The 21,160-nt window shown below is 38.3% G+C and overlaps 2 protein-coding genes and 1 long non-coding RNA gene across 7 annotated transcripts in view; 1 reads left to right on the plus strand and 2 right to left on the minus strand.

Annotated features, from left to right (window-relative positions):
* Positions 1-645: 645 nt before the first annotated feature.
* TIGD4 (tigger transposable element derived 4) lies at positions 646-2,696 on the minus strand. Its single transcript, XM_090288806.1, has one exon. It carries the CDS (start codon positions 2,200-2,202, stop codon positions 664-666), a length of 1,539 nt encoding a protein of 512 aa, XP_090144932.1. The 5' UTR covers positions 2,203-2,696; the 3' UTR covers positions 646-663.
* Positions 2,697-6,371: 3,675 nt separating this feature from the next.
* LOC149999311 (uncharacterized) lies at positions 6,372-10,365 on the minus strand. Its single transcript, XR_016513426.1, has 2 exons — positions 10,060-10,365; positions 6,372-6,749 (listed from the first exon to the last, which is right to left on the minus strand). It is a non-coding gene; the product is annotated as an uncharacterized LOC149999311 (long non-coding RNA).
* A 72-nt stretch (positions 10,366-10,437) lies between these two features.
* The window catches only part of ARFIP1 (ARF interacting protein 1), an 86,056-nt gene continuing 75,333 nt past the window's right edge, over positions 10,438-21,160 (plus strand). For 3 of the 5 annotated variants that reach the window (XM_090288838.1, XM_090288835.1, XM_090288839.1), the window contains exon 1: positions 10,621-10,676. The gene's annotated coding sequence lies outside the window, so the exon portion shown is untranslated. Of the gene's footprint in view, positions 10,542-10,614; positions 10,677-21,160 lie in introns of those variants that run through there. The other 2 variants (XM_090288836.1, XM_090288837.1) reach the window with 2 other exon arrangements.

Here is a 21,160-nt window from a genome sequence, read left to right on the forward strand (position 1 = left end):
AAATCTGATAAGGGCACAGTCTTTTGTTTGACCTTATATAGAAATAACTTGAAAATAGTTAAGACAAATTTGTAATCATTTTGGTGTATAATTGGGTAAGATTTTACTTTCAGTAATTGTTTATAATTTCTTATTAGGAGAATTAGCTAGTTGTGGGAAAATTTAAGTAATTTAAAATTAATACGTGATACTTAAGAGTCTAGTTAGAATATATGTGGCATATATGTGTATTAAAAATAAATAACTATGCAGTAAGTTATTTTGTTTCTTAAATGAGGTAGATAAATTAAAATATTATGGAACATGATTTGAACATTAAAAAAAAAGAAAACAGCAATCACCAATTCAACCTGTATAAATCAGACAGCTGGAGAAATTTTTTTATTTTTAACATATATACCATATTTTTCAAGTACAAGCCTCTGAAATACATTTCTACTTTCCAAAAGCTTGCTAAACTAAAATTCAGGTTTTTCATTTACTTAATCATTATTTAATCTACCTAGGGAATTTTTCTATTCAGATCAAAGACATTTGCAAGTGAACCAAAGACTACTAATTTTTTCATTTTTTCTGTTTAAGGGGTATTTTCCCTTTACATACCTCATATAGTAAAATACATAAGGAAAAGCGATTGTTCTTCAGTTGTTATATAATAAATAATTACTTAGATGATAAAGAGTTAATAAAAATTTCAAGGTCTGCTAAAGAATTATGAAGCTCATCATTCATATCTTGACTTCTAAGAAAATTTTTAAGAGTATCTAAAGCAGTTATTGCCTCGGTTTTTGAAGGTAAAGGAAGTTCAGCTCCCAGAGACCCACCGTCATCCTCTTCATCAGAAGTATAAAATCCAGCTTCATCTGATTTCCTTTCTTTGGTCCACACCGTGTCACCATTTGGTGCTGCTTCACATGTCTCCAGATCATCGTCCAGGGCAGCATACTCTTCTATAGATAAACCTTCAGGAAATTCTACTCCTGCTGCCTGGGCATGAGCAACCAAATCAAGCCCGGTGTCGGGCTCTGTATTAGTCTTGTCACTTTCTCCCTGTTGAGACTTGAATCCTGCCTCTTCGTAGCTCTTAATGATAGTCTCTGGGGTTACAGCCCTCCAACAGAGATGCAATGTATCAACCGCATCTAGCAGGGAAAACGTAAATTCTTTGCTGCCTTCAACAGAACTTAAAAATTTCTTGATAAGACAATGTCGATATTTGATTTTAAGGCTTTTAATAACACCTTGTTCCATGGCTATGAATTTGGAAGACAAAGATGATGGAAAAAATGCTAACTCAATGGACTTTAGGTTCTTTACCTCTGGATGTGCAGGAAAAGAATCAACAAAAATTACCACTCTTCGTTGCTGGGCTTGAAATTTCTCATCAAGCTTCCGCATCCACTGTTCAAATACATCTGAGGTCATCCACGCCGTTCTGTTAGCTTCATAGTACACAGGCAATGATTTTACACCTTTGAAACAATGTGGATTTCTGTTTTTCCCAATGATAAGCAGAGGAAGTTTCTCCGAGCCATCCATGTTTGCTCCAACAACCAGAGTTATTCTGTCTTTGCATAACTTTCCAATTGAGCATGTTTCTCCTTTAAATGCAAATGTATTTGTAGGTAACATTCGGTAAAGCAGCCCAGTCTCTTTTATATTAAAAACATTTTTAGGATGATAATCATTTAAATAATAAGGAAGTACATTTTGGTGCCAAACAGTTGAAGGGTCTACTGATACTCCTGTAGCTTCTACAGGTTGAGCTCTGAATACTAAACCATATCTGGATTTAAACCGATCCAGCCAACCATTACTGCACTTAAAATCATTATGTCCCAGTTTCTGGGCAAAATCATTAGCTTTTAGACGCAACATTGGACCATTCACTGGTACGTTTAGACACTGAGCAATTCGATACCACCTCATTAATGCCTCTTCCAGATCTGTGTAAAAAGCAGTTCTCAGTCTTTTTCTCTTTGGATCAAATCTCAGGGATTCAAAGGCTTCTAGAACTTTATCTTTATTCTTCATAATGGAAGATAATGAATTTTTCTTTATTCCATATTCAGCTGCAATCTCTGCTTTTTTCTTGCCACTTTCTACTGCATTTATGATGTCGATCTTTTCTTCAATGGATAGACTTTTCTTTTTTTTCACTGTTACAGGCAGAGTTGAGGCATCTACAGAAGCTTCTGCCATCTCAACCAGTGCTTATATAAAGATTTCTCCTCTTCCTGCTTCTTTAATTAAATTTCTTTTCCAGGATGACACAAATTGCTTTTTCTTCCACTTCATATATTAAAATGTGGTACTAATGGTATTATTCCTTAGGAAACTGATGACTAAATATATATTTTTCAGTAATTTAGAAGAGAAACTTCCTTCCCAGGACCTTGTGTAGCTCAGTTTATAGTCTATTTAGAGTTCCAGAAGTCAAGCTAAAATAGAAATCTCATTATGTCAAACCTGTTCAGTCCTGCTGATATATTTTTGGAACTTCAATCCTTTAAGACGATCCATTTTATCCATTTGTGCATTCAACCTCCTATTAATTCTTCACAGAAGGCCTCGGAGATAAGAGCAAATAGCATTCAGAAATTTTCATGCAAAATGTTACCCATTAATTTCCAAGTCTCTTCAGGGTAGAGAAGAAAACGGCAGAATCCTTCTAGGGCTTGACAGTGTATCTTCTGTCTCTTGAAAATGTGAAAAACAAAAAACAAAACATTTTTAGCAATGATATGTCCATTGAATATCAAAAAGTATATTTATACTAATTAGTTAGGATTTTAATAATAAAAAAGAATGGGAGTATGTTTCCGAAAATACAATAACCAAAGCAGGAGAAATGCTTACCTTCTGAGGGGACTCTGTAAAAAGCTCTCTGGCTCTTCTCTGTGCATCTGCCGTTTTGCTCGCCTTTGAATGGTTTGTAATATATACTTCTGCAATAAACCAGACAAATTTAATCTGTTTTGAAAATATGGGCTTACCAAAATTAAAGAACTAAAAATGACGCTGGATATATCTTTGTTCGCTATTTTTTACATGAAGTCACAGACTGCCCCCTCTGACTCCTCTAAAAGAAAAACATAGTCAGACAGTAGTCACGAGGTCCAACTTTTAATAGCACATGGGAGACAGTGTCTCCTTTATCGGAATATGATAGAAAATGTTTCACCAGGCCCTGGCCGGATAGCTCAATTGGTTAGAGCGTTGTTCTGACACACCAAGGTTGCAGGTTTGATCTCTGGTCAGTGCACACACAAGAAGCAAACAATGAAGGCATCAATAAGTCAAACAGCAAAACTGATGTTTTGTTTTTTTCTCTCTCTCCCTTTCTCTCTCAAATCAATAAAAATTAAAAAAAAAATCTTCACTAAAAATAAAATCAAGTGATTTCATTACATAGTGTAAAAACCTAAATCTTATTCTATATAAATGTGTAAAAACCTAATTTTAAAAAATTAATTTGATACATTAGCCAGATGCACAGAGGCCAGAAATAGTTGACAAAATACATAGGAATAAACAAATTATGAAGAGGATATAACACAGAAAAAGACCTAGACTAAGAATAAGAGAGTGACCATGGGTCTTAACATCTTCACTTCCTTACCTGTAACACAAAGGTCCTATCATCGTGTAGATATGGGCTTTGGTGCCAGACAAACCTGAATTGACAAGTGACACTGTCACTTAACTTAACGTGCTCCTGGGTAGTTGACTTAACCATTTGGCCTCCGTTTTCTTATTTGTAAAAGAGGGGTTAACTATAGCACCTGCCTCATAAGGTTATTGCACATTCAATGAGATTCAGTGAGAACATGTAAAGCACTTAGCAGAATATTTAGCACCTTACAAGGTGTTCCATAAATGTTTGGTGATGATTTCATCGTTCTTTTTCTTTAAGTATATTTTATTGATTATGCTGTTACAGTTGTCCCAATTTCATTTGCCTTTGCTCCCCTCCACCCAGTACCTCCCTTCCCCCAGCAATCCCACCCGGCTTAGTTCATGTCCATGGGTCGTGCATATAAGCTCTTTTGCTTCACCCTTTCCTATGTTATTCTTAACTTCCCCGTCTATTTTGTACCAACCAATTATGCTTCCTAATCCCTGCACCATTTCCCCATTTCTCCCCCTTCCCCTCCCAGCTGATGACCCCCCACATGATCCCCATACCTATGATTCTGTTCCTATTTTGGTTGTTTGCTTAGTTTGTTTTGTTTTTATTTTTTAGGTTCAGTTGTTGATAGTTGTGAGTTTGTTGTCATTTTAATGTTCATAGTGTTGATCTTTTTCGTAAATATAATGGCTTAGTGATGATCTCATCATTCTTATCTTCTCTCTAATGTCTTTTTTTGTTGTATCAGTCTATAAAATTCAGAAATTTTATAATGCAGGGGTAAGCAAAAGTAGGTTTGCAGTTTATTCTTGTATTATTTATTAATTATTATATTATTTGTATTACTTGCCTTTTTCCATACAAAGAATTGTAAACCTACTTTTGCCCACCCCTGTATACACTGAAAGCAAAGTTTCTTAAATCAAACAGTACTGAATCCACAGGCTTTGGGTCTACTGGAGGCCAAGATAACAAATGAATTTGGTATGCAGGTGTTACTGCTGTGTGAAATAGCGTGGGTGCTCCGTTCCTCTAGTGTTTTTCCTCTCTCCACCTGGATTTCAAGATGACACATGCCTCTTTTTTCTTTTTGCACAAAATTTTTTGAAAAAAGTTTTTGTCAAAATTCCTCTGCCTTTGTTATCCAAATCAAAAAAGTAATTTTTATCATAGGAATTACAACCAGTAAGGGAGTTTTCTGTTCTTATTGTTATTGTAAGAAAGATCTTAATAATTATTGTGATAGCCTGACTGGGCTTTAGTTTCCAAACTGCTTTACTTCCTATATTCCAAACAACTCAGGAGGAAGGTAAAACTGGATCTCAGAACTCATATGGTTATAATGTGCTTGAGTGAACTCTGTAATCCAAGCTTTCTAATGTGAAGTCAACCATTCTTTTCACTGTATTACAGTGTCCCTAAATCGCACTGATGTGGCCTCCTCTGATAACAGTTACACATTCTATGCCCCCTGCACTAAACCAAGTCAGCATTTCCAATGCCTATCCAAGCCTAACCAAAAAAAAAAGGTAATATTAGACCTCCGTAACATAGGTCATTATGAATTCTTTGAAGACAAATAGCAACTAAGAAAAAGATTTGACCATTAAACTAAAAACAAATTGCTCATATGGGATATTCTGTACATTTTTGTGCAATTTTCTATAAATCTATACTTATTTCAAAATAAAAATTTAAGAATATCTTACTCTTATTAGTAAGATGCCAACCTTTAGAAATTGAAGTAGCAAGAACTACCTTTTAAGAAAGACAAAACCAAGCAAAACTCTTCAATCTGCCAACTTCACTCTCACTTTTCTTTTGTTCTTTCCTTTCTTCTTTTGTCCTTCCTTTTTCCCTTCTGCCTTATTTCAATTGTCAGAAAGAAACCCTATTATCTCAATTACAAGAAGTACAGAAAAAATAACTCAAATTTCCTCCCTTATACCATCCCAAATAAAGCAATATAATAATATAATCATAGATTACTGGTTATCTTGATTGAATTGATAAGTAATATGTTTAGTTAGGGAGATATTATTTTTTCCTCATAAGTAATAGTATATATTTCCTTCTAAAACAGTAGTCAAAGCTACAGTTTTCCCTGGTAAGATATAATCTACCTTTATTTCTGAAATAATCACATTCCTAATGCTAAATTGGAGAAGCAGGATTTCTTCCCTAGAAAAGAACATGGCACCTACTGCCTAATCAATGAAGTTGATGTTTCCATTCTCCCACAATATTACATCTGGGAGTACGGCAGCAGCTAATAGTTCTCAGAATTACTCATTCTATCATTTAAGCTCATTAATCATTCTACCCCTTGAAAATATTACAGCAGAGAAATGCTGTACTACATGTTAGGGACTATTTTCTCTTTGCGAACAATAAAGCTAACTAAAGAAAACAATGGTCAATTCTACTGGTGGTAATAGAAATGTAACTCTTCTTTTAAAACAGAAGATACCTTTTTGGTTTTCGTTTTTGCCTGTCAAAGTAGTAGTATCTAGTATTCGCCAGGATGCAGTAACATAGGTTATTAGGAAGCATATAAATTGGTACCAAGCTTATGTAGGGCAAATTAGCAATATGATATGAAAACCTTAAAAATGTGCATAACTTTTATTCAGCAAGTCCATACCTAGGATTTATCCCCCCCAAATAATTATAGATATAAAAATAATCGAGCCTACGGATGTATTCATTTTTGATTGCTGCATAACAAAATTATCACACATTTAGTGGCTTAAAACAACAGTCATTTATTATCTCACAGTTCTGTGGGTCAGAAGTCCAGGTGGGCTCAACTGGGTCTCCTCTGCTAGGGTCTCACAAGGCAGAAATCAAGATGTCAGTCATGCAGGACTGTTATCTGGAGGCTCTGGGGAATAACTGGCTTCCAAGCTCATTCAGTTTATTTGCAGACTTCAACTCTTTGTGGTTGTAGGACTGCAGTCCCTGGTTTTCTGTTGCTGTTAGCAGACTGCTCTCAGCTCCTGGAGGCCTCTGCCAGGTGCTTGCCTGTAGGCTTCTTCATTTCAGCAATAGAGAACTTTCCTCCTGCCCGATCTCTCTGACTTCCTCTGCTGCCACCAACAGGAGAAAACTCTCTGCTCTTAAAAGGTCCGTGTAATCAGTTCAGGTCAGACTAGTACCCTTTTGATGAACTCCAAGTCAATTGATTGGTAACTTTAATTACATTGGCAAAATCCTTTTTGTATGTAATATAACATAATCATGGGAATGATATCCTATCATGTTTACAGGGGAGGGAATTACACAAGGTGAGGATCATCAGAAATCATCTTAGAATCCTACCACACTCTAATATTCCTTTCATTGTTTTATAATTACAGACAAGACTGGAAATAACCTAAATGCGCAACCAAAAGTATTAGATAAATAAATTAAGGAAAATCTATATGCTGAAATACTACAGAGCCATTAAAGATTGTTTAATGATATGAGAAAAATTCAATAATATATGAGGTGAAAAAAGCAAAATACAAAACTGTATACCAACAAATATACAAGGTACTGAAAGTTCCATGAGGCCAGAGGCTCATGGCTATTCCTACAGTGCTGTGTGCTCAGCAGACTGAAGATTCTCACTAATGATTTGTTAAGTAAATTAAGAAAACTATATACACATAGAAAAAAGACAATAACTAAAATGTTGAATGTTAACTCTAGGTAATGGAATTATGAATAAGTTCAGTTTTTTTCTCTTTTTAGTTAAAACAATGTCTACTAATTACATTATCCATAGGATTCTTTAAGTGTTCCATTAATCAGCATCGTCTAATAAAGAATTAGTTTCCAGAGAGTTACACTGTGCAATCAGTAACTAAATATTTCTCCATGAGAAGGAAACTATTAATAAAGTGATGACATTATTACATTACCAGAATTCCCCTAAAAAAATCTGAAGGTAGCACCTTTCTCTTTCTGTTGAGGAAATATTGATAAGTTACTTCACTCATAAAGGAATAATAACAATATCTTTTAACTTGTTGCCTCTTTTTCTTCTGGTAAATACATGAAAGGTAGAGTTCCTCACAAGCCAAATGCATAAATAGTACCTGATTTTTTGAAAGCTGAATAATAGCCAATAATAGTATAAAAGTAAATATGTAGAAAATCCACCTGTAATTAGTATATATGGCAGGCAGCTATTCCCTTTTTCTTATCTCTCCAAACAATTGCCAACAGAGAGAAAAGTAGTTATCATCTATTCTTCCTAAAAATGGGCAAGTAGAATTCCCTAAGCTCTAGGCGGGATGGGGGAGAGAGGCAAAGAAGGAGGAGGAGGAGAGGAAAGGAGGAGAGGGGAGGAGGGAGGGAGGAAATGAAGGAAGGGGGAGAGGAGAGGAAAGAAAAGGGAAAAAAGAAAGAGGAGGGAGGAAAGGAAGGAAGGAAGGAAGGAAGAAAAGAAGGGGAGGGAGGGGAGAGAGAAAAGGCAAGGAAAGGAAAAGAAAGAAAGAGGAAGGAGGGGAAGGAAGGAAAAAAGAGGAATGAGGAAGGGGGTAAGGAAGAAATAAAGGAAAGAAGGAAAAAAGGAAGAAAGGAGGGAGGAAAGAAAGAGAAAGGAAAAAAGTTTCCATCTAAGCAGGGCTAGCTTTAAAATAAGGTCCTTTGGGTAGCATGAAACATTTCCCAAAGAAAGTGCATTGAATTTCACTGTTTCCATCACCAGCTGAAATAGCTTCCAGTGTTTTCAAGCCAACCTGCATTCTAATTTCCCTTGGAGCAGGAGAAATCATTGGTAAGATTAATCCTGCATATAGCCTTGCACAGCATAACCCCACGTATGAGGACTAATCATACACAAGGCCAGAATCACACTAACAGAAAGCACCTAACATGAATAATAATAACCCCTTCATCACGCAGAAGTTAGCATTAGTTCCAAGTGTGTCCAAGTCCATCAGAATCTCTATCAAAATCATCAGCCGCTTCCAAGGACACCATCCAGCGAAGGATAAATAACTAAAGCAAGTATCTACCTTTCTAATAAAGAAAAACCTGTGAGTGTAACAGACTAACAGTTAGACTAACTGTAATGAAGCTACACGCCCCCAAACTCAAGACAGCTAGCAGGAATCCTTAAGGCCTGCGACAGCTCAAACAGCTAAATACACGTCGTTCTGTCCCACCGGCGCTGCATTGCACCCCCTCCTCCAAGTCGCCCTTTGGAACTTAAGAACACTTATACTTAGCTACCAAATTCCATTCGGTTTCTATACAATAAGAGCAGTAATCATTCTAATTGGGATCATTTTCTTATAATTGGGAAGACTGACAAGATGGCTTTGAACAGAGAAGTCCACAGCAAGCTACAGAACTTGTTACAATTTGAGGAAACTAGCATATATGCTGTTTTAAGAACAAAGCCATTTAAGGGCCCTTTATATACAAATTTATGTTTTGGGATTTCAGTATTGTTTTTGCCAGAGGAGGCATCTTGGAGATTTCAGAATATAAATATTGTTATTTTACCTTTGAAACATTTGTGGAGTCATGGATATTTACTAGTCACCGATATGGGGAATATATCTGCACAGGGATATGCTGTTCACTGTGTTGAAACTCCCTAGAAATCTGTAGAGGCAGACTCTGCCTTTGGGCACTTAGTTATTAAATATGTCTTGCTAGCGAATGTGTCAAGGAAAGGCGGTTGAGAAGTATGGTCTAAAGAAGGAAAAACCTCACGGAGCGCACTGTTACCCTCCGCATTTCTTCAAGTGCAATGGCGGTAAAAACGAGCTGCCACGGCTGTCCAAGGAAAAGCAGTCCAGAAGGTTGAAGGGAGACGTGTATGGACGAATCAACTGTGTGTGTACAGTGTGTAGATGAGCCTCAGGTATGTCTAGCACCACTTCAGAGCCATACATTCCCTCCATCAAGTGCTGGAGCTGTGAGTCTCCGGAGTGCAGTTGGGGGCCTCAACATTGGAAATTACAAAGGGCTCTAAGAGAAGGGACTCTTCAACGGTTTCTGTAGAAAGAACAGTTGATCCTAAGTAACGGGCAAGCAAAGAAAGCAGAAACTGGTTGTATGGATAAAGAGGAGCGGGGAAGAGAAGTATCAGGGATCCACTGTCAGCGAGGGAGCAGAGCAGAAAGTGATCGCCAAGACAGAGCAAGTAACAAGAACACAGGGATGCGGGGCGTGGGTGGTCTGGGCTTCTGAAAGGGGTGGGCGTGAGTGACGTAGCTAAAGGGGGATCTCCAGGACCTGAGGAGGCGGGGATGAGGCGCCTGCATCCCAGCTGCTCTCTAACCCCGCATTCCCTCCACCCTCCCACCCCCGAGGGACTGGAGCAACCTCCGTACTTTTCCCGCAGCTAAAAAGAAGCTTTGGTTCTCCGATGATTTGCGTGGCGGTGAGCTACGTCCACTACCACCCTCCAGCCACCGGCTCACCGTCTGTTGGGGGAGATGCCCAACGCGTGAGGCTGGGTGTGTAAGGGAGAAAGAAGGATGCTGAGGACTTCTGGAGACCTTCGACCACTCAAGCTCCCAGCTCTGGCAGCTGCCTTGGAACCCGCGTACACACCCCTCTGTGATCCCACCGCAGCCAGAAAATTACCCGGGCAACGGCTCTAGCGGAGCCCCGGATGTGGTTGCTAGGGCCGCAGTGAGAGGGGCGGGGCCCGCCTCCCGGAGAGGGGCGGAAGGGTCTCGTGGGAGGTACGCTGACACCATAGAGACGTGGCCAGCCTGGCGAGATTGTGGGAGAGAGAGAACGTCCAGAGCTAAGGACAGCGTGACTTCCGGTTTCCTCACTTCCGGCTCCGCAGTTCGTGTCGTAGGCCGGGTTGGGAGGACCGGGGTCTGTGTCCTCGGCGGTTGGTCAGTGTGAGGCTGTGACAGCTGCGTTAGCTCCCCGCCCCGGAGGAGCCGAGGTGCGTGGGGGGAGGGGAAGAAGGAAAAGTCCCAGGTCGCGTTTCCGCTCAGTTCTTCCAGTGTTGATAACGATTCCGGAGATCCGCGGCAGGGATCTTCGTCAACTTGAGAGCTGCGGGTTTCCCTGCAGACAGGTGAGGACGGACCTGGCCCACCTGGCAAGAGTCAGAGGAAGGCTAGTCTGAGTTGGCTGTGGCGGACACGTTGCCTTTGGGGTTCTGAACATGCACAGGACACTTCTGTCCTTAGTCTCTGCCATATCTGCCCAAGTGTTCGACCTTTGGTTTCTGCCCCTTCGCTCCTCCTGTCCCCCCTGAGTATGTCCCCCGAAATAACTAGATGAAGAGGGAGGCCGGGCCCTTACAGGGCGGCGCCCTCTTGGCTTTGCATGCATTGGGTAGGAAAGGGGGTTGCAGGATCCGGGTCTTTCTCGATTGAAGTTTCAGAGTGGGCCACCTTCAGGTTTGCGGTCCATCCTTTATTTCTCTCCTCGCCATGCATCCCCCGCTTCTTCTCCCCCGCAGTGATAGACGCTCCAGGAGGTTCTCTGGGCAGTAGTGCCGGAGGAGGAGCCTTGCTTATGAAATGTCCCAAGCCTGGCTGCTCGTGGGAATGTCCAAGGAGTGCCCGAGCTCGGGAGGGAAGTTGTGCTGCGTGTCCTCGTCCGTTCCTCTTTGCCGGGTTACTACTGTTTACATGTCTAGGAAAAGGAAGCAGATTTTTTTTTTTTTTTTAAAGAACAGTTTCTAGATGCTTTTTTTTTTTTTTACCTTATTATTACTTTTTTGTTCTTATCTCCTTCGAGCCCTTTGATATCAAAAGGTGTGTAGTTTACACTTCCTGCAATCCTTTAGCCAAGCCCCCTTTAGGATTCTTGTTCCCGACCCTTAGTTATCAATTAAAATATATACTTTCTCTAACTTGTTTCTTATTTGATAAGGAAAAATGGAAGGTTTGCAAGACTTCATAAACTTGTGCTTTCACCTGCAAGGGCTGTGTTCACGTTTACCACTTAACTTCATTGGCATGGAAATGTGCACCAGAAGTGGTTACTTTAAATCAGTCCCATGTTAAGACTGCAGGAATTGGCCATTTCATTGCTGCTGTCCCAGAATGATTACAATACACTGTATGTTATTACTGTTTTAATTCCCACTTTTTTTTCCATTTGTCCTGTTTTCCTAGCTCACTATGACCAACACCCTCTCTCAGCCATCATGTCTGACACTAGGAAGTATTTCTAATCTTACTTTATTTTCTGAGTTAAAATCTCTACCTCACTTTCATTCTTAAAAAAATAATAATAATTTATTTGTTTATTTATTTATTTATTTTTAGAGAGTGGGGAAAGGAGAAAGAGAGGGAGAGAAACATCACTGTGTGGTTGCCTCTCACTTGCACCCCCAACTGGGGACCTGACGTGCAACCTAGTCACGTGCCCTGACTGGGAATCGAACCAGCGACACTTGGTTCGCAGGCTGACACTCAATCCACTGAGCCACAAGAGTCAGGCCTTTCATTGTTTTTTAAATTGATAAATTATCTTAATCTTGGGTTATGTCTGTGACTCAACCCCAGCTCTGAAATTATGTGCACCGTTTTGTTTGAGTGCATTTTGGGGATGGGGAAAGAGTCCATTCTTTTTATCAAATTTTCAAAGGAGATACGTAATCTCCAGATAGTGTATGTATGTATGTAAATATATAAAAAGTATATATACATATATATGATATATAACCTCCAGATGTATAACCACGTCTTAGTATCTCATTGAAGTTAATAAAAACATTTTTCGTGGGGCTTTTATTTTTCAAATTGTAGATAGCTTGTTTGGGGAGAGTAGAATACAGAGATTATAGCTTTATACTGAAATCTCTCCAACTACTTCAAAACATCAGTGTTTCTAAATCCCTTCCTATACCTAGAGAAGGAAGTAAGATTGCCTACTTTAGTTCCTGATTTGTGGTTTTGAGGTTTCTTTTTAGGGATAGCTGTTTATGACCAATGCTGTGGAGATCCAGTGGATTTATAAATTTAATGTATTTATTACTTAATAAATACATATTAAATATCAGCAACCTACTAGGTACAATTCAGTGTAAAAAAATTAAATTCTTATTGTACTTTGCACTCATTTTCTTGTTTTTTACTTTAGACATCTACTTTGGCTTTGCTAGGACGGGCAAATAAGATGTTTTAGTAGTGTGGTCTGTAAGTTTTCAGTATGCTGCTGCTTATTATAACACCTGAAGCCAAGCTGTATTGACTCCGTCTTTCCCTTGGACCCTTCAGCTGCGAAGAGAGGGGGGGTCTGCTGCATGGGCAACAGCAGACCCTCCATATCACCCTGCCCAGGCTCTGTAGCTTCAGCTTCACTGGAGAGGACACTCCAGCGTCATCGCAAGATGTCGATTCAACACGGGAGGAGACAGATACCGTGTCACTCCCGAGTCGGACTGCACAACCATTCTCGGCGGTGCAGATAGACTCTTAAGAAGCTACACCATCGTCTCTCCAGACGGACGGCTGCCGACGACGACGACGATTATAACACCCCCTTTCCCACAGTTCCATATTAGGTATATTAATGCTTGTTCTCTCTTTTGAATAAGTTAGTGTCTTTCCAAACTTAATATAAGTTTAGAGTGCATATTCGAACTTACTGATTTGGTTATGGAGTGTTTGTTGATGAAAGATTAAAGTTCTAAATGTTTTACATTTGTTTCATAGAATGTTAGAACTTGAAGAGACCTACATAGCTTATCATAGTTCATATGGAGTAACCAGTTTCTTCTGCTCACAAAATAAAATAGTTTCTCTCTAGTATCCTCACTTGACAAGGAGCAGAAAAAATAACTTTGCAAAGAGTAAATTATGCTATATTAGTTTCCTTGTAATGCAATGACGAACTGAGAAGATAGATTATAGCTAACACCGTAACAACAATTAACAGTCATTCGCTTACTGGGTACCAGGCATTATGCTGAATGCTTTATATGATTATCTCATCTAAACTTCACAGCAACCTCATAAGGCAACTAAAACTGCGATTTTTACAGATGAATAAACTGAATGATTACTAATGAAACTAAATGATTAACTGAAGCTAAAGTAATCTGCTCAGAATTACACGGTGGAGCCAGCCTATGCTGTCTCACTCCAGTGTGTGAGCTCTTAGCTACTGCTCTAGACTGCTTCTCTCATATTTTCTTTACATCTTTTTTGGCCTGAGTTGTGGGTATCTCACCTGATATTTTATTGGACATTAAGAAAATAAGATCTTTTCCCTTACTAATCTACAGTGAATGAACACCTGGTTGAACTCATACCAAAAAGTAGGACAAAAATAAATAAACTTGGAGTGTTATTTGATAGACTATTCCCATGGGGATGGAGATAAATTTGTGTGTGGATATTATGACAGTGAGGAGTAGAACATGTGAAAATGAGGATTTTTAGGTAATAAATAAAATCAGCATTGTGAGAGTCTAGAGGTATAAGTATGTCCCAGAATGATAAATTTGGGATAGAGTAAGGAATAAATTCGGGATGGTGGAAGGAATAAATTCAACAGAGAATTTAAGATAATAATGGCTATAGATGAAGGACTAACAATATTATGTACAGACTGGGAAAGTAGTTGCACATAATATGGAAGATGATGACTTAGGGACTGTGTCAGTCTAAAAGTCAGATATGCAGCAGCATTAGTTCTAGCGTGTATGAAAAATACTGTTAGGCAGTCATGGGAGTCGCTGAAGAGCTCTTGCAGAGACTCAGCTGTTCTCTACTAAACAAAAGTGTATATTTTCTTTCCTTTATTTGTTTTCTCCTTCTTCCCTCTATCTTATTATTAGTCCCCTCTCCTCCATTACTTCTAAACCTTTGCCTTAGGATGGTTATAGACAGGTGTTGCTGGAAATTGTGCAAATCTTTTGCGAAAATGTGGCAATATCTTTGCCATATTCTCACTAAAGAGTTTATTTTGTTTTATTTTTATATATCTATGAGAGCATTGGGCTAAGAGCTCTGATGTTCAGGTTTGATCCTCTTTTATCCTTTGGGAAACTGACACATGGTCTTTGGAGCAGGATCATAAGAACAGCAGAGTTTGATGGTGGATCCCAAATCATTAAATCAGTTAAGTTAGCCAACTCATTTCTGCTAGCATGAGATAGTGTTTTAGAACAAATTTTCCAAACTTTTCTGCATCATGGCACACATGAAAAATGATTATATTTGTATGACAGACTATATAGGCAGGCCCTCCCTGGCTCGCTGAAAACTGAGAGGGGTGGGGAAAGTGGATCAATATTTCAGCACATCTGTAATCCATTCTTGGCAACTGATTAGAAGGAAAACTTTGCCCTAGAGAAGAGGAATATGTTACTCTTTGTTTAATACCTTTTGTTTATTCAGCATATAATGATTTACAAAGCACTTTGACATATATTCTCATTTTATTTTTATTCCAGTTATGTCAAGTAGGTAGAACAGATAATATTACCATGTTAGAAATGCAGAAATTGAGACTTTAGATCAAGTTCTTTGTATGAGGTCACACACCTAATAAGGGATGGGTCAGGTATTCAAAACTAGGGGGAAAGAGTCCTTGTGGGGTTAAGCAGTGGCCCATGACCTCCGGAATGGCCAGGATCCTATCAGCTTTGTTTCAGAGTGTTACCTTCAGCATCTAGGGCAGCTCTAGATACATAGAAGTTCATAATAGCTGTCATGTATTGAGTGCTACTCTGGCTAGGCATTATGCTTTATAAATACTATGTGTGTATTAGGAATTCTTATTTTCTGTTAACAAATGAAAAAACAGATACAGCAACCAGCAGGAATACTTAGTCCAAGATCACTCAAGTAGTAAAAGGAGAACTGCAAGACTTGATAACTGAAGTTTGACCCCCAAAGCATGTATTCTTTTCACTATAGTGACTAAATGATTTTAGGACATTGCACAGTAGAGATTGGATTCTAATTAAAGTGTGTGACATTGCTGACAAGAGGGTGATGATGAAGGAAGACAGGCAAGTGGACTGATAAGTGTCTGCTTTGAGGTAGAATTCTGGAGATGATGACTGTCTAATAAGACTTCCAAGGTGTTCAAGGATGGGCATGCAGTAGAAGAGAAATGTGCTAAAATCCAAAGAGAGTAACTTGGGTCAGTGGTGCCACAGGTCCTAACAAAGGCTTACACTCTAGATCCTCTTTATATGTGGCTAATGTTAACTGTAGATTATTTCTTAAAGGTAGGTTAACAGATTTTTATTTTTCTCTTTCTGTATTTCTTAATTTTTTCTATATGGCACATTAATTATATGAATAATATATATTCTTGAAAGAAAAGCTCAAATAATAGAATAAAGCAGATGGAATGAAAATTTCTACTTCTCTAATCCCTTCAGCCCCTACACCTGCTTTTAGTAAACTCCCAAGGTAGTTGTTGGGAATTTGAAATATACTAGGAAGCACTAAACCTAGATACCATATGGCTCTTTCAATTAGTTAACAATAGGATTTGAAAACTCAGTTCCTTAGTCACACCAGGCACATTTCACGTGCTCAGTAGCCACATGTAGCTAGTGGCTACTTCACTGGGCAGTGCGGGTATGGATCATTGACAGTAACTTCAGCCAGGCCTGCTAAAACTTTTAAAACACTGCCCAGTTATGTAGTGACATAATTACTATACTATTGAACCAAGATTTTAAAAATCTCTGTGTCTAGCAGTTTTTGTTTTAGCTGATAAAATATTGCCATGTTTTCTCTCAGCTTTTTGTTTTAACTAAATACAGATGGTCAAAGTCTGATATTTTTCTTGGATATTTGGGGGTTATAGTTAGCTGCTTTTCTAGGATATAGATGTCAGCTTTTCTGAGAGCATTAGTGTTTTCTGTCCCCGTTGAGCTCTAGACCTATATTATCTTGCTTTCTAGTTGGCATCCTCTTGAATATATTAGAGGTTATCTCAAATACAGTATGTCTAAAACTAAACTGATTTCCCTCTCACTCCTCACCCCTCAAAAAAAAAAACCAAAAAACCCAAATGTTGGCCCTTGTTCTTTGTTCCTTATTTCAGTGAATAGGCTCCATTATCTTTTCAGTTGTAAAATTCAGAAAACTAGGAGTGGTCCTTAATAACTCTCTCCCTGATATATCCAGTCTGTCAGGTTTTATTAATCTTGAATCTGTCTATTTCTTCCCATTTCTACTGCTACCACTTGAGTTTGTTACTATCATCTTGCCTGAAATTCCTACAGTAGCCTGAATTCTTGTCTACCTACTTCTCTTTGGGCCCCTCTCTAATCCATTATCCATCCTGAAGGCACAATGGCTTATTTTCAAACACACACCTGATTGACACGCTCTACTCCTCTTTCCCCATCTTTCTATGGCTTCACATTGCTTCTAGGGTAAAAATGAAATTTCTTAACAAAGCTTAGTCCTCTAGCCTCATCTTTTACCGTGTTCTGTTTAACTCTGCACTTCAGCCAAGCTGGCCTTGGTTTAGTCCTTGGACTTGGGTTGCTCCTCCTCACCATTGCAAGGCTTTTCCTTGCACATGCTTTTCTCCCTGTCTGGACCACTCTCTTTACCTTCACTTGTTGGCTCCTAGCCACCCCTTCACACCCCAAATGAAGCTTTGCTTCCTTAGGGAATACTCTAAACTTCCAGATTAGGCAGTAACATCTTACATTTACCACAGTTCCAACTTGCATTTGTTTGTCTGATTATATGATTGTCTTTCTCTTCCACTGTCTCCAGACTTCATGAGGACAGGAACCACATCTTATTTTCTTTTTTGGCCCATTGTTGAATTCCTAAAACCTTGCTCAGTGCCTGACATCTAAATATTAATTGAATTTCCAAGTTGATATTATTAAAGATTTCAGTTCATGGATTTTTATAATATAGGATTTTGAATATTAATATTTATAAATATAGTAGTTAATGTAATAGTAAAACTGCCAAACGTTTTTTCAAGTGCATGAAAGCACATTAGTATTTTAATAATATAAATTTACATTATTGAAAACAATAGTTATAAAATTAGCACAGTATCTTAGATTATTTTGTAGTAAACTCATATTTTAGAACAGTTTTAGATTTACAGAATTATTACAGAGACAGTGTAGAGATTCCTACATACCTCAAGCCCAGTTTCCCCTATTACTAACATATTACTTTGGTATGGTACATTTGTCACAATTCATGAACCAATATTTATACATTATTATTCACTAACATGTTCAGATTGCCTCAGTTTTCTCCTAATGTTCCTATTTCAGGACCCCATCCCAGATAACACAGTCCATTTTGTTGTCACATGTCCTCTTCGTTTTGAGACGCCTTGTTTCTCAGATGCCTTGCTTTTGATGACAGGTTGATAGTTCTGAGGATTATTGGACAGGTATTTTGTAGACTATTCCTTAGTTGGAATTTATCTGATGTTTTTCTCGTGATTAGACTGGCCAATATGTTTTCAGGAGGAAGACGACAGAGGTAAAGTGCCATTCAAATATATCAAGAGTATATACTGTCAGAATGCCTTAGCACTGTTGATTCTAAACTTGATCACTTGGCTTGGAATATTGTTTGTCAGGTTTGTCCATTGTAAAGTTACTTTCCCCCTCCTCTTTTTGCATATTATGGTTCTAATAAGAAAGTCACTATAGGAAAATGCACACTTAAGGAGAGGGGAGTTATGTTCCACTTCCTTAACAGTGGAGTAGTACATAAATTTTTATGAATACTTCTGCAAAATGCCCTGGCTGGTTTGGCTCAGTGGATTGAGCGTCGGCCTGCGAGCTAAGTGTCGCTGGTTCGATCTTCCAGTCAGGGTACATCAGAGAAGGAAAACTCTGACTCCAAAAAACCTCCGCTGCCTTGCGGCATACCTCTTCAGGGGAAAGGCTAAGGGAGTAAACCCCGACAGAAAATCCGGAGCCGGAGTCCCTAAGGCGGTTTGACATTGTAGTCAACACCGGCAACTCCTGCGGCGCACCTGAAGCCAAGCTGTATTGACTCCGTCTTTCCCTTGGACCCTTCAGCTGCGAAGAGAGGGGGGGTCTGCTGCATGGGCAACAGCAGACCCTCCATATCACCCTGCCCAGGCTCTGTAGCTTCAGCTTCACTGGAGAGGACACTCCAGCGTCATCGCAAGATGTCGATTCAACACGGGAGGAGACAGATACCATGTCACTCCCGAGTCGGACTGCACAGCCATTCTCGGCGGTGCAGATAGACTCTTAAGAAGCTACACCATCGTCTCTCGAGACGGACGGCTGCCGACGACTTCTGCAAAGGAGATTTGCCTCTTCCCCCTCCACTTACTAAATTAGTCATTAGTCATTTGTGTGTGTGTGTGTGTGTGTGTGTGTGTGCGCGCGCACATTTGTGTGTGTGTATTGCCTCATGGATATTTATTTTATACTTTGAGTTGTAACCCAATACTACTTTTTTTTGTTGCTCAAACTGTTCCAGCTTTGGCCACCTGGAACTCTTGGAGATGGTTCTTGTAACCACAGTTTTACTTTCTGGTGCTACAAGATCCTCCAGGCTCATCTTGTATATTTCTTGCCCCAGTCCTAGAATCAACCACTTGTTCAAGGAGCCCTGGTTCCCTTTATTGAAGGATGGTATAAGAAACCAAGATCTTAGCACTATACAGCATATGCTTATTATTGTTGGGGTTGCTGCCAGGAAATAGAAACTAACTTATGTACACATATCTATTAATAATTCTATATGTAACTATCTATATAAAGCTATATTCTTAGGTTATTTGCTTTGAGTTTTTTTCCATTGAAAAAATTACCTATGAATATTGAGGGGTTTTAGGCAGTTTTGGGAATTTAGTAACAGAATTGAAGTAATTCTCCAGTTCTCCTAGTTCTTGTTTGGCTTCACTGCTAATGTTCTGGAATTTAGCTCGCCATCTATGAAGAATGAGGACACAGTGCACTGAATAATTCAGAGTTTATTTACAGCTAGTTTTCTTTCAGGGAGTAATTTAGTTTTGAGAGTCTTATCCTTTTACTTCTCATTAGTGTCTCTGTAACACAATCTGTCTGAGTGGGAAAAATAAAGAGACGTCTCCCAACAGCTAATTTAGTACTTGATTAAAAGTTGGGTATGATGGTGGGGATGAGAATTAGTTGATTATCTGTTAAATTGATTTTTAAGTTGTTTGCCATTTCTAGATTTAAATGAGAATTATCTATATTTTGCTAAAACTTTCTACTTTTGTATTGTCTAGACTGATGTGTTTATCTTAATGAGCAACCTGAACTTAATTTATCACTATCTAAAGGACTTATTAGGTGTCCAGTGAAATGGCTTTTGCAGATACCAAATAGTTGTTGACATAAAGACAGCACCGTAATGTAAATGATCTTTGTTTTCTTTTTATTTGAGTATTCTACTTAAGAAAGGAAATGTAATGTACTTTCAACATACTGTGTGGTAAACCATTTCAGTTCAGTATCATTTGCATTGGACAGGGAAAATGAATTTTATTCCTATTTTAAGAAAACTACCATCATAAAAAACAAAATTATTTTTCAACTCTAAACATTTACTGTAGACACTGTGTGTTTTAATTCTAGATTTCTTTTTACTATAAACAAGTGAGTTCAGCTTGAATTACGAAATTAAAACAAGTCTTAACCATTCTCTTCCTATTTATTCGTGAGTGAGAAAAGATAGACATATTTCAGTAGGTTCCATTAAGAATGAAAAAAATAGAGCACTTTCTTTAATCTTAGCCTGGTAACCAGTAAGCAAGTTCAGATCAAAGACATCCCAAGTTTGTATTTACCACCTTAGCCTTTGTCCTTGACAGAACCCCTTAGTCCCATATATTTTTAGCACTTCTCCAACCTTTTTATTGAAGAACCCCCAAAAGAACTCTTCAGATGTTTCTTTGGAGACTCATTTTATCATAAAAATTCAAGATATTTCATAGAAGATATATGTGTTTTTATTTAAGTGAATTTTACTTTAGATTTTATAATAGCATACTTATTTTAATAAAGAGTGTAAACTCTTGTTCCAGTATGATGTACCATGTTTATCCTTTCTCTTTCTGCCCTGTTTATATTTGCCTTCCGGTGTTTTGAACATGCCATTTTAGACCCTTGTAACATGTGAGTCCCTTAATTTGAAAAACTTATGATCTGATCAACAACACTCATCCCATATATAGATCTCTTAGTATTAAACTTCTAACTCATTGGTATCATGAAGATTCAAAATGCAGTTTTTTGTTTCTGGTATCCATGGAGTCTTTTTTTTTTCTCTTAACTCCTAGGATCCTGGCAAATCTCATACCTGGGTCTTAGGAATACGCTTAATGCATTTAAGAATTTTAGGGTTTAGAATACTTCCTCATTTATTTCTGGTTAAATTCTAAATATCTATAGTCTGTTTAGTTTGTAGAAATCAGAATGTGATTTTGATTATAAAATCAAAACAACACAACTCCAAACAGTTGGAAAAATGATAAGCTTCAGGTGATGCTATTATTTATGCATTTTTTACAACTGCTAATTAGTAACTGACTTTATAGGTTATTGGTTCCTACATTCATTAGTAAATAAATACCCCT

The sequence above is a fragment of the Furipterus horrens genome, unplaced genomic scaffold (assembly GCF_987537825.1).
Source record: "Furipterus horrens unplaced genomic scaffold, mFurHor1.1.pri manual_scaffold_10, whole genome shotgun sequence".
NCBI classification, from domain to species: Eukaryota; Metazoa; Chordata; class Mammalia; order Chiroptera; family Furipteridae; genus Furipterus; species Furipterus horrens.

Bases quoted from the DNA above. Each gene is read 5' to 3' on its own strand.
- TIGD4 (XM_090288806.1), bottom strand. From the start codon at position 2,202: ATGGCAGAAGCTTCTGTAGATGCCTCAACTCTGCCTGTAACAGTGAAA.